General features: G+C 32.4%; 1 protein-coding gene across 10 annotated transcripts in view; it reads left to right on the forward strand.

Annotated features, from left to right (window-relative positions):
- The window catches only part of LOC141556459 (metastasis-associated protein MTA1), a 610,678-nt gene that overhangs the window by 261,828 nt on the left and 334,461 nt on the right, over window positions 1-14,389 (forward strand). For 8 of the 10 annotated variants that reach the window (XM_074290601.1, XM_074290609.1, XM_074290600.1 and 5 more), the window contains one exon: window positions 4,182-4,214. The exons of the other annotated variants lie outside the window; for them this stretch is intronic. In XM_074290601.1, the coding sequence (XP_074146702.1) occupies window positions 4,182-4,214 (33 nt within the window). The remainder of the gene's footprint in view (window positions 1-4,181; window positions 4,215-14,389) is intronic. 10 annotated transcript variants of the gene reach the window in all.

A 14,389-nucleotide genomic window follows, 5' to 3' on the forward strand; every position in this document is an offset into this window, starting at 1 on the left:
CTTTCCTTCCTTTAAGATCTCTTTGGGATTTAGGCTCAATAGAAATACTGCTGGATCAAAGCAAAGGCAGTTTGATAACTTTTTGAGCATCGTTCCAAATTGTTCTCCAGAATGGCTGGATCCATTCACAGTTCCGCCAACAATGTATTAGTGTCCCAGTTTTCCCACATCCCCTCCAACATTCATCATTATCTTTTGATCTTAACGAATCTTGAGAGATGTGTCTCAGTTGACTTAATTTGCATTTCTCTTATCAATAATGATTTAGAGCACTTTTCTAAATGATTAGATATGGTTTCAATTTCTTCATCTGAAAAATATCTGTTCGTATCCTTTGACCATTTATCAATTGAAGAATGGCTTGAATTCTTATAAATTTGAGCCAGTTCTCTATATATTTTAGAAATAAGGCCTTTATCAGAACCCTTGAAGATAAAAATGTTTTCCCAGTTTATTAAGGGTAGCAATTCTTAATTCAAAATAATCATGTGACAAACTCACAGTGGCCACTCTCTTTGCCAAAAGGTAGGTTTATTTAAGAGAAGAGAATACTGACAAAATTTGAGATAAAATAGGCCCCAGGAGTGCAAATATGATATAAAGTTGGGAGAGCAACAGGTTTATTATTATCAAGGAAAGGAGTTTGGAAGAATCCATTAAAATAATATGTAATAAAGCCTGAGTATGCCAATGATTGGCACAGATCCATAGAGGAGTTTAGCAGACTAAACAGAGATAGCTAGAGTAAAGACAAAGATTCCATTAAAGGGAAGGAAAGATAGAGAACCCATAGTGGGTTTAGTCTTAAAAGGATTTAGCAAGGATCTTTATCATAACAGATATGTTATAGAGGAAATACAATTTTGGAGATCTCTCAGAACCAGGGAAGAATTTTGCAGCTCAGGGAGGAATCCAGGAGGTGGTGGAATGCATCTGGCAGATCAGGTCCCACATCTCTCTAAAGATATACTAATCAGTATCTCAGAGATTCCCAGAGGTTGGGGGATAGACAGTGGAGGTTGATAGAGAGTTCTACCCTCACAGTCATTCTATACAAACAGAAATTGGTTATGCCTGATAATAGGAAGATAGCCACCTTCTTGACAGAGGAAAGAGTAAGTCCACATCAGTAATTGTAATTAAATACATGAGAACTAATGAGATTTCCAAGTGAAGTAGTATAGAGAAGGAAGAAAATGGGATCCAGGACAGAAAGGGTGCAATCTTGATAGAATCCAGTAAAGGAGAAATTTGATAGGTAAGAGAAATACTGGGAGAAAATGGCATTACAAGAAGTTTAGCTTTGAAGATAATATCTAGGAGTTGACTGTGATCAACATCAGAGATTTCAAATCAAGGTTATCCTAGCATGGACCACTAAAACTCCCCATAAGAACCAGAAGGAGATTAAAATCAGGAAATTTGAATACAAATAAAGATACAGTACAACATGTTAATTTGAGGTTTTCTAAGTCAGTATGAGCTACTTGTTTTATAACACTAATCAATAGTATCAAAGGTGGCAGAAAACAATAGAAACATAGGGATTAAGAAAAAGTTATTGAATCATTGGTAACTTTAGAGAGAACAGTTTTGATGGGATAAGGCTTAATTGTAAATATTTAAGAAAGTGAGAGAAGAGAAGGTGAAGGCACTTATTATAATCTGCCCTGTTATTGCTAATAAATCAGGTGATGGAAAGATCAAGAATTTTTTTTTTTTTAATTGAGGTGGGGAGCGTATAAGCAGTAGGGAAACAGTTGAAAATAAATAGATGAATGGGGAGGTGGGAGGGGGAAGATTGCAAATCTGTTGGAGGAGGTGAGGTAAATGGAATTGCTTGAACAGGTAGGAGTATTAGCCTTGATAAAAAAAATAAGGCTAACTAATTATATGAGACAGGAAGAAAGGACATAATAGTAGCAGAAGATTCATGAATGAAAATGAGAGGAGGAATAGGGGAAAATATGCTTGTGACAAATGGCCTCAATTTTTTCAATAAACTATGAGGCACATTTGTCAATTGAGAGTTTGAGGAAGAAAGAACAATTGGAGGTTTGAGAAAAGATAAAAAGCTTTGGAAAAGCAACTATTTGGAAAATAATGGGATAGTGAGTTGATAAGGGAAGTATTAAGATAAACTAAGAGCAGCAGTTAAAGTGATATAACAGGTTTTTTGTTTGTTTGGCTTTTTTAATGCAACTAAGTACACAACTGGTCTTGGAATCAGGAAAATTCATCTTCATGAATTCAAATCTACTTATGAAGATGAGTTTTCCTTATGTGACTTTGAATGAGTCTTTTAACCCTGTTTGCCTTGGTTCTCCTTGTATAAAATGGAAAAGGAAATGGCAAACCACTGCAGTATCTTTGTGGAGAAAACTCCAAATGAGGTCACCAAGTGTCAAACACAACTGAAATGATTGGGCCCACAGTCACAGCGATTGTGTGCTTTCTCTCCTTCCATGTTCACTAGCATCTATATAGAAAGTTATGAATAGTTGCAGTGATCCAAGTCTGAGGCTTTTTTTTTTTATGGCTTCATTTTGGAACAGCATTGATTATGCAGTTGGGCTTTTCCTTACACTAGGCTGACTAGAACATCTGATCTTGAATAGATAAAATCAGTTTGATCTGGTTTCCTCACCTTTAATCTTATTCTCTCTCAGTTGAGTGCTAGATGATGTTCAATAAGTATGTATTTTGTTTCCCACTTTATATATTAAATTGTGTCTTAAAGAAGGAATATTACTCCAAAGATAATGTACAAAAGTTGTGGCTCTTAAAGATGCTGCAAGAGCTATTGTGGAAAAGTCAACTTTTTTTTTTTTTCCCAGTAGTCTTTCAGACCCACAGAGTGCATTGAAAGTGAAAAAATGACATGAAGAATGACAAACTTTTACTATGAAACAGCTTAATTAATCCTCAGAAAACGAAGTTAAGGCCTTTAGAACAACTGGCATCTGAAAGGGTTGTTATTATTTCCTCTATAGTATAACCATTAAAAGTGAAACAACATGGAGAAGTCAAGTTTAAAAAAAATTAACTATTGCTAATCATTGCTAATGGAAATAACACATGTCCCACTAGAGTACTGAAGATTGAAAAAAAAGTAATCAAATAATCTGTTTATTCAAAGCTGCTCTGAAATGAAAATGTTGGCAGAAGCCCAAGAGTTCTTTTAAGATTTGAGTGTCTTGATCAAAGTGTGAAACATCCAATCCAATGTTTTAAGAATTTTTTTTATACTTCAAGTAGATCTCATTTTTATTTCCTTTGAGGGAATCATAAATTTTGATAAATATTCTGATATACTAAAAATCAGAAAAATTCTATAATCATACTCATTCCCAAATGGAGATGGAAAATTGCAACACAGTTTTATATACACCATGTCATATGTCATGAAAAGTTTAGATACAAACTTGAGAAGGGAATAAAAATACCTTAATGGCTTGATGATTCTTACAATTTAAGTGCTATTAAAAAATCTATGGGTCATGTTCAAGACTAGATTTGAAAGAAGTTAAAGATACACTAATAGCCAATGTAATAAAAATGTAATTTCATGATGAAAAATTGAATAGCATGTCAGAATCTTGTTAACTTCATTCCAAATTAGGTAAAACAGGTAAAGTGTTTAAGATGTTGAAGATATAAAAGTTTAATGTTTATTCTAGAAATCAAACACATTTAATTATTTTCCTTTGTTCCAAGTAATTCATACTACTTTATATGGTCCTCCTCTTAAAAAAAAAAAAAAAAAAAAAAAAAAAAAAAACCTAGTTGGATGAATAAGATCTATGTATGTGAAAATAATAACATCTTATCTTCATATAGCCCTTCCAAGCTTGCAAAATACTTTATACATATTGTATTGTTTGATAATGAAAAATTCATTAAACTTTTTTGATAGGCTTATTTAAGAATTGCTTTAAGGCCAAAAGACAAAAATACTAATTTCAGGGCAAGAGGTTAACTCTCTTAGTGAGATTGTTGAGAAATGGATTACTGGTATAACACCTCAATAGAAATTCTGTAGCTTAAAGATTCTTATTTAAAGAGCCCCTTTTAAAGGTAATCAAGAAACAGACTATATTGTTTCTTAATTGATGAGTTGTTTTCTTTGATAAGTGTAATAATGTGTGTGTGTTTTTTTCTTTTGATGGCTTTCTGAAAAGGAAAAAGAACTTTCATTTTGATTTTACCTTAAGGTATTAATCTTAAAGTTCACTCTCCCTCCTTCTCTCTTTTTTTTTTTTTTTTTTTTGGTGCTTTCTCCAGACTGGTCTTTTAGTCTTGTTTAACAGTTTTTACAGGTTGGGATACTTAATCTATACTTTGCATTCCGAATTCAATTTTTTGTTTTGGTGCTTCTAACATCTTTGTCACAAAATGACTATATTTGATCTTATTTCTAAAGTATATACTAATGGACACTTTGCTGTCAAACAATTTCAAGCTTAATTGCACTGATTTAAAATTATAAAATTGGAAATATGTGTAATATCACAGTAAGTTAGTTTGGAAAGGGTATAAGAAATAGTTTTGTGGATGATGATGATATATAAAGAAATTAGAAGAAATTATTATAAATTTTTGTCACCTTTAGTTATTCATAGAGTTGCTTTGTAATTAGAAAAGCAAAACCACTTGCCTTATTTCTTTCTCTCTTATTCTAAACCATAGAGAGCAGCTTATAAAAAAATCAATTTGTAAAAATTTTGAATTCATTCCACTGGAAAAAGTTATGGGGATCTTTGGAACCCCAGTATTCAGACTTAATGCTGTTGGAATTTTGCAGTAAAATATCCTCTTATCTTTACACCTTTACATCAAGATTATTTGGGATCAGATAACAAAGAAATTTTCTACTTTATTTTTCCCCAGGAAGAAGGGAAGAGTTTGAGATCAACTTTAGGCTCCACAGATAAAATCTTGGTACTGCTGATCTACAGTGACATCTAAGTATTTTTTCTTAAATGAGCTAGAAGGTTTTGATAGAAATGCAGAGAGGTAGGGTAGAATGTGTAGTTCTCTTTCATATGTATATGCATAAATACATGGAGTTCTGTATAATGATGCTGCTCAATTTAATGGGGACAAAATAAAATATTTGCCATAGTGGTAACAAAAAGAGAGAGAGAGAGAGAATTAGAGAATTCTAGTGTGGAGAATCAGCTCCTAGATTGCCTAAAGCATAGATTTAGTGATTTCACTTAACTTCCTTGGTTCTTTATTATAAATGAAATTTAAAAGCCCTTTTTGTGTTTGTGCTGCTCTATTTGCTCTTCCTTAGTTTCTCTCACATTCTTTGCACTCTAAATGATAAACTAAGAACATTCCTCCTTTACCATTTTGTAGTTTCTGCCAGATCTTTTCAACTCACCTCAGAGAATTACTCAAATGCTAATACAGACTGTGTAAATCTATAACTGTAATAATGTATGGTCTTTGTACTGTGTAGATAGGAATGGTGGAATTGAAAGTCACCTATCACACTATAAATAGTGCATTTTTGATCTTCCTTAACAAAGAATTTTTCTATCTGTATCTTATAAGAACATTCTCTGTTCTCAGAGCTACCTTTTAAAATAGAATAGTGCATTATAAATGATCTTCCTTAACAAAGAAGTTTTCTATCTGTAGCTTATAAGAACATTCTCTGTTCTCAAACCTGAGATACCTTTTAAAATAGAATTGCCATTTTATCCTCAAACTGGGTTGATTCTTCTTTCCAAGAGAATAAGAAAAGCTGTTCACTTGAATGGATAAGTTCCTTTCTGTCCTACTTTGTTTCCTTAGTTGTTGTTTTTTCCTAATTAATCTAAGGATTACTCTAAAGTTGAAAGATTGATTTACTCTATTCCCCAAGTGGCTGGTGTATTTGAAAGTGTGATGGAACACTTAAAGTCTATCTAAGTGAAAATAATAAACAATGTAAGCTAATTTTTTTTCTATCCCGCATTCTTGCCTCCACAGTTCTCAGGTCATTGATTTATTTTTTTTTTAATTTAAGTGCTATATGTTCTGAGAGAGGAACTACTTCCTGGCTTTAAAATTTTTTTAAATGAAAAGTAGAGAGACAACTTTGGTATCCCTGCATTTACTCTGATAAACAAGCCTTTATTGCCTTGGGGAAAAGACCAGTCATGTTGTACACCTTTCCATGCATTTTTTTTCTGACCTTCCTAGATTTTTGTACTGAGCAAAACTCTATAGATTTTTTTTATCTCTTTGTATGGTTATGACAAGAGGCTTGAAGCATGTACTGCTTGTGAATATGCTGTGTATCATGTGGAATTTTTTTCTTAAATCTTTTTTGCTAAATTTGACCAAAGTTTTGACTTTAGGGAGAAAAACAAATTAATATATTTTCCCTCTCTATCTCTCCTGTTTTACACTGGGTGACATATTCTGCTAAGTGGAAGGCTCTATGGGTATTGAGTAGCATCATTCTCAAATATAGGTCTAGTAAGTAGCTATTGAAAGAAAAGCTCGCTGGAGTTAATAAAATGTGCTGTTTTTTGGCAATTTCCTAGATCTTGACAAGCAAGATGTCATTACCATCAGAAAATACCCTTATTTCCCTATCCTTCTACTTTGATCCATCCATATGAATTAATCTCAAATGACAGTTAAACCAAAATCTCTCCCCAGAAGACAGAACAGAAAAACAAGCCCCTTATCCTCTTTGAGGAAAAGAAATTATATTTATGCTAAGAGTAGTCGAATTAGGAGTGTGATTAAAAATTATGGCAGTTCTTTCACTTTTTTCAATTAGGAATTTATACATACTCAACTTTAATGCTTCGTGGGCATTGCCTTGCTTTTGTGTTTTCTGAGAATATTATAACAGTTAAAAAACAAAACCAAATTCTCCTCTTTGAGGAGATAAATTTTTTAATTATATACTTTTGTAATCTTTAGTTGTGCCTGCACAGAGCTGCTATATAAGTTGAAAAGCAAAACAACCATTTGCCTTATTTTTGTCTTCCATATTTTAATAGACAGACAGACAAACAAACAAGTGTATATATCAGTGGTCCTCAAACTTTTTAAATAGGGGGTCAGTTCACTGTCCCTCAGACTGCTGGAAGGACAGACTGTAGTAAAAACAAAAACTCACACTCTGTCTCCACCCTTCAGCCCATTTGCCACAACCTGGTGGGCCACATCTGGTTTGAGAACCCCTGGTATATATCAATGAGTTTTAAGTTGACTTCACAAAATTTTTGTTTTATCTATGTAAGAAATAGAGAGTGCTTTTCTCTATACCATTTTTCCTGGAAAACCTAGTTTTGTTTAACCCAAAGAAATATGAAGATTACAGATACTTTTTGAACCTCTTTCTTCGTAAAGAAAAAGGTATCATACAATATATTTAGATTTGGGAGGTATATGTAGTCTCCATGTATAAATGACCATATCAGTCATGTCAATCAAAGTTTATTATAAAATCTCTGAGCATTCATTGGGTTAAAATCTGGACCTGTAATTTTACTGGTAGAGGTGAGAAAATGCTATCAACTCAAATAGCCACCATTTTTGCAAATTATATTCTAAGAAAGTTGCCCAGAGCACTGAAAAGTTCATACAATCATTACAAACCGAGTTGGGACATGAAATCATATCTTCTTGGCTCCAAAGCCAATTTTTATCCACTCTGTTATTTCTGTCACCCACTGTAATTCAGAATCCCTCATTATAGTCCTTGGATGTTGTCTGCATGAATCTTGAGTTATAGCTTGGCTTTTGAAATTTGAGCAGTTTCCTTCACATGGAAACTTCACATGTTGGTATATTCTCCATGTTTAATATTCACTGTACTAAATATGTTATTGTCCTTTGTTTTGTGCCTTGTTCAGGAGAGAAGTCTTATAAAGAAATTGTTATTGCTATAACAATCCACTCCATGAATTGGGTTTATATTAGTTTCTATTACAAATTATACCAGTTTGAGAGATGGAAGAGTGGGAAAGAAGTGGTGGCTCAGAGGCAATATCATCTTAGGATATTTGCCATATCCTAACTAATTCTTTTCTTTCGAATAACCTAAAACATGTGCAAATATGATCATCTGCCATTTGTATCTGTGATCTAGGAAGCTTCTAGAAATTACTATTGAAGTTCCTTATAATTACCAAATGTGAAAGTTGCTGAAGTAGAAAGGAAAAACTATAGTTCACTGCTTAAAATCCAAGCTGGTATATGTTATGGAAGATAGTGTAAAAACAAAAATTAAAAGTACAAATATCTTCTGTACCTTATCAAAAAACGGGTGAGAAATTAGCAGATAAATGAAATGGAGAGAATGTGAGTTGTTTAGATTTCTTCATCCAAAGCTGTTTTTTTTTTCTTTGTTATAATAATGACAAGCTTTTACATATTTCTTTGGTTAATGTTTCTTTTTTTTTTTTTAATTGCATAATTTTGCTTTATAACCCAAGCGTCTATTGTCCAAGTTTACTTTGGAGTTTTATTCTCACTGTGCCCTCATGAAAAATACCATATTTAAACTCTTATGATACTTCATCATGGTATCAAGATATTTCATAGTATAATGTTGACCCTTGTTTCATTTTTTTGTTTATGTTTTTTAACAGAATTTCAAGACAGCATAATCATACTGACTGACCTAGAAAAGATTTGAGTTTGGGATTAGTGTTTGTCATCTGAAGACCAATCTAGCTAAAGTCAGAAATGATTATCACATAAGTTGATGTATTTCTTTGGCTTATAACAATACATGAAACAACCTATATGTATTTACAATATGCATTAGAAAGAAAACTTAGACCAGTGAAACCAAAGAATCTTTGATTCAAGTATTTAAAGTTCAAAATTCAATAAAAAGTGACATTTGTGAATAAGAAAAATATAGGGCCTTAAAATACTTAGTAGTTCTCTTTTATTTTTCCTGGGGATTTTTTTTTTAAACTAACTGTTACCAGATTTCCTTGAGTGAAACTATTCACACTTTCTTAGAAAGAACTCTTTTATCAATATCAACATTAATCTGAATGATGTGATAAATCCCCAATTTACTATCTAATTGGTCAAATACAACAATAAGAATTTCAAAGTATCAGTGTATAATTCATCTTTATCTTGATTTCTTTACTGCATAAGGATACATTCTTCCACTGTTCTTAAAGATTGCTAATCGAAATCTTTTTAGCATGCAGAAATAGATTCAGAATCCTTTTTAAATTGTAAACTGATGGCATTAAAGAGTTACTTAGACCACCTAACTGCTAAGATCATTAACTCTAATAAAATTACAAATAAAATTAATTTAAATAATAGAAATTACATTTTCAAATAACTGGCATTGTAAATGATGAACTCATTAAAATTAGGCAAATTTCACATTAATATCTGCTTGAAGAATTATTATTTCTGCATATAACCTTAAAAATTTTTTAATATCTTTTGGTAACATTTTATGTGGTCTTTCAAATGGAGAGATATTCAACTTTGGAAGCCCTTGATCTTATTTTTAGCACTGAGTTTTACTCATTATTTACTCAATAATAAGTTATTGAGAAGGAATATTTGTGGATTTTATTTACCTTTCCTGAAGAGATAGAAGAATGTAGATATCTAGATATTAGCATTCTTTATTTTTGATGACTAGAGATAAGCAGGTAGATAATAATTACTGCCTAATTTGAGTAGTAGTAGTCATATATTGTTTATTAGGGCATATAATGTGAGGAAGATTTTGACTTCATAATTAGCATCCTCCATATTTTCCTTATGTGATGGAGTGAGTTTGTTTTCTGTTATGCTCTGCCAGCATAACTAGAATTCTGATCAGTCCTTCTAAATTGAAATTACTTCAGATATGGGTACAATATATTTGTTATCTGAGAACTAATCTAATCATCAGATTAGATATATGCAGGGTGTTGGATTTTTTGGTTGTAACAGGTTTTAAAAATCAGCTACTTAAATTGTAGCCACAGTTGATAGAGGACCCAAATTGAGAAATCACAAATCCTTGAAAGGAATCTCAAAATCAAAGATGTCATCACAGAATCAAAAAAGTTTTAGAGTTGAAGGGATATTGGCTGTTTATCTTATTCAATCTTTGACCAAAAGAACTCTCATTTGTAATATATCTAGCAAGTAGTTATTCAGCTTATTTCTTAACAGCTTCCAATGAAAGTTAACCTAACTTACAGAGAGGACTCATTCTACTTTTAGGTGTTTTTACTTGGTATAAGTTTTTGGGTATGTTTTTTTTTCTCCTCTGAAATCTGAACTTCCAACTACTGTTCTTGGTCCTGCCCTTTGGAGTCAAAAAAAAACAAAGCCAAAAAGATATCTAATCTCTTTTCCATGTGAAAACTTTCCAGTTATTCTCAAGTCTACTCTTCTTTGAGTTTCATATCCTCAATTGTTTCAACCCATTTTCATATGGAATGAACTTAGGAACCTTCATCAATCTGGTTACCCTTTTGTACATGCTCTCTAGCTTATGAATGCCTTTCTGAAACTATAGCACCACTAATCAAAAACAATATACTAGATGTCGTTTAAGTATTATGGGGAATAGCAATAGCACAGAGGATTTACCATCTCCTTATTTTCCTGGAAGCTGTGTTTTTCTTAAACAAGTTTGTTCCTACATCACATTGTTTAATAATTGAGCATGCAGTCCATCAAAACAAATTTATTTTTCAGACAGATTGTTTTTTAATCATGCTTCCCCTATAGTGTACTTGTAAAGATAATTTTTTAAACTATAAGATTTTAGCTCTTTCTCTTAGTAGCTCTGGTCTCTTATTGAAGCTAGAGTTTTTTGTTGTTGTGTTTTGGAATCCTGACTCATATTGTCCAGTATTGTTTATCTCTTCCTGTTTTGTGTCATCTGCAAATTTGTTAGGCATGTTATCTATACTTTAACTAAGTCATTGATAAAAAATGTTAATGCAACACCAGATACAGATCCCAGAGGTCCTGTTAATACTGAACTAGATCTTTCAACCTGTTTTAATCTAATTATTACCTAATCCCACATCTCTATATCTTTTCCACAAGAATAGCATGAGGTTATTTTTGAGGGACTGAAGTTACTGGCCCTTGTTTTTGAGAATCAGATTGTTTGCCCTTTTTTTTTTTTTTTTTTTTGGTCCTACAATACCATCTCTTATTTCCCATTACCTTTCAGTTATCACCAATAATTAAGTATCTCAGCAATTATATGAAAGATCATTTAATAATGATGATATTAATGTTATTTCAATAGTTTCTAATATTACCCTATTGCCCTTTCTTAAAATTATCATATGTATAACCCTCTTATGCTTTCCTTTCATGGTAGATCTCCAAATATGAGGTCCAACTTCTATAATATTAGGATCTTTTTTCTTATCTTTTTTTTCCACCTTCTCTACTCCCATTGATAAGGCTTTTACTTAAAAAGAAGTAAGTGGACTAAGGACTAAGTCATGTTTTTATCTGCTCAAAGTGGTAAGTCATCTACTTTACTTATGCCAGTCTATCCAAAGATTTTTCAGCACTAGTTTGTTTCACTTATGTCTGTCCCGCAAATTAAAGTTAAAAATTGGAAAGAAGAAAATGATCATTATTGCCATTTCACTGTTAAGATAGCTTAAGAATTTATGTATAAGTATTTTTTGCCTTAAGAAAAATATTCAAGGCAGAAAATCTGGAGTCTCATATAGGATTATCATCACTGTTAAATAATTAGTTGTAACTTTTGAATTGCTATTGGAATTCTATGGATCAATCCCTTGAGAGATATTAAATGTGTCTGATGGATTAAAGAATGAACTAATAGGAGAAAGGACTTAGAGTTATCTACTAAAAGAGTTCAGTCAGAAGTATAGACAGTTGGAAACTTTCAGATATTTTGGTTATACTTTTTAGCAATCTTTGAATAAATTCAAAATTTCTTTTTTTAGTAGGCATCTGAAAGTGGAAACTCCAATTTTACTAGCAATTAAAAAGTAATTAGCCATTACTAAATTTTTCTGAATAATTAAATATTTGGTTACAATTCTGATCTTTTCCATTTTCTACCTTTCTTTCATTCCTATTTCTTCACTATCACCTCTATCTCCTAAAATCACAGTTCTGGTATCTGCTCAGTACACCCAGAGATTACACAATTGCAAGTTTAAAAATTGATTTCCAAGCAAAGAGTTGTAAGATTCCTTACAGTCTAAAAGCTATGTCTGAAAAAAAGTGTTATCTTTACAGTATACCTTATCATTAAATAAAGTTTCCAGACCTCAAATAAAGAGAAATAATACTCTCTTTTCCCAGACTTAATGCCTTTTAGCTAATTCTAATTTTTAGGGAATTCTTCCTCACGTGAAGTTTAAATTTGCTGCTTTGTAACTTCTATTCCTTGTTCTCCTCTCTGTGGCCAAGTAGAATAAATTTTAAGTCCTCTTCTACATGACAACTCTTCAGATACTTAACGACATCTGTCACAGTTCTCTCTAACTCTTCTTTAGGTTTAACATCCCAATTCCTTTAACTGATCTTTAATTGGAATGGACTCAAAGGTGCCTCACTATCCTAGTTACCCTCCTATGGACATTATCCAAATTATCAATGTTCATCCTAAAATCTTGCACCCAGAACTGTATGCCATACTTCAGTTGTGGATTGAACATGGCAGAAAGCAATAAAACTATTACTTCCCTTGTCCTGGAAGTTATATGTCTATACAGCTTTCGATTGCATTAACATTTTTGGGTGCCATAGCAATTAACTGAATATTTACCATTCTGAACTTGCCAGCCAAACTTGGTAGAGAGCTCTTTGGAACTTGTAGTATATGCCAGTGTTCAGATGTAGACATTCTTTTAGTTCTAAATTTCTCATAAGCAGCCTTAAGAATCAGAGTATATAGCTGTATGGAGACTTTGATACCAGGTTTGTAAACTCCTGTAGTGGTAAGCATGGGACCAAATGTAATAGAGCTAATTTTTCCTCCTGCACAATATAGATCCTATTTGTTATGATCTTTACAATGCATTTGAGGCAATTAGGTGGTACAATGTACAAAATGTTGGACCTGGAGTCAGGAGGATTCATATTTCTGAGTTCAAATCATATTTCTGAGTTCAAATCTGGTCTCAGATACTTAATTAGTTGTATGACCCTGGGCTACTCACTTCACCCTATTGCCTCAATTTCCTCATCTGTAAAATGAGCTGGAGAAGGAAATGGCAAGCCACTCCAGTATCTTTGCTGAAAAAACCTCAAACAGGATCATGAAGAGTATCAAACTGCAACTGCAAACAACTAAACAACAGCAGCAAATTATAGTACAACTTCATTTCTGAATTTACCAGTAAAGAAAAGGCCTTATATCATAATTTACTTCAAAAATATCTTCAAACGCAGCATATCCAAAACAGAATTCAATATCTTTCCCTCAAAGGCTACCCTCTGCCAAACTTCTCTGTTGGTATCAGTATCATACTCAACTCCTCATGCTTCCACATCCCAAATAACCAATCATTTGTCAGATATATGCAAAACATCCATTGAATTTATAAGTAAAACTTTTCTCAACTCTCAGTCACTATTTATTTGAAGTGATCATTACCTCTCAGCTAGGTTGTTACAATTATCTCCTAATTGGTCTCTGTACTTTAAGTATTCTAGTTCATAGACACAGCTGCCAAAGTGATTTTTCTTTAGCACAAATCTGTTATTCTCCTACTTATTTGAACTCCAGTGGCTCACTAATATATCTTATGATCAAACAGAAACTCCTTGTTTAGTTTATAAAGCCCTTCACAACAAGACCCCAATATATTTTTCCAATTTCTTTACATGTTATATCATCATATACTTTTTGGCACTAAAATGGCACCTCATATACGGTGTTCTCATCTCCCATCTTAGAACTTGTAATACACTCCCTTTTTACTAATGTAATGTAGAACATTATATATAACTTGTTTCTTTTAAGATGTAACACAAGCACCATCACCTTCATGAAAGCTTTCCTGATTCACCCTATCATTGGGTGGGGTGTAGGAGAGAGAGAGATCTTTAACAATTTTGTATTTATTTTGTATTGTTATTTTTATATTTATATAAATCATATTGTTTCCCCAAATAAAAAATCAGCTTTGCAAGAGTCGGGAATTTTTTTGGTCTTTTTATTCTCAGTACCTAGCATAATGTATGTCACATAGGTTTTTAATAAATGCAGGTTGATCAATTAATTGAGAATAGATCCCATTCTCTGTAAGGTCCTTCTTTTCTTCATCATAAAACTCATCATCATTTTAGTGACATCATACCATTCCTTCCAGTGAGGAGGTGATTTTTCTCACCAAAGCCACCCTCTCACCATAGAACCATGCTCCCATTCCCTCTTGTTCTCTAT

The sequence above is a fragment of the Sminthopsis crassicaudata genome, chromosome 2, assembly GCF_048593235.1.
Source record: "Sminthopsis crassicaudata isolate SCR6 chromosome 2, ASM4859323v1, whole genome shotgun sequence".
Taxonomy (NCBI): domain Eukaryota; kingdom Metazoa; phylum Chordata; class Mammalia; order Dasyuromorphia; family Dasyuridae; genus Sminthopsis; species Sminthopsis crassicaudata.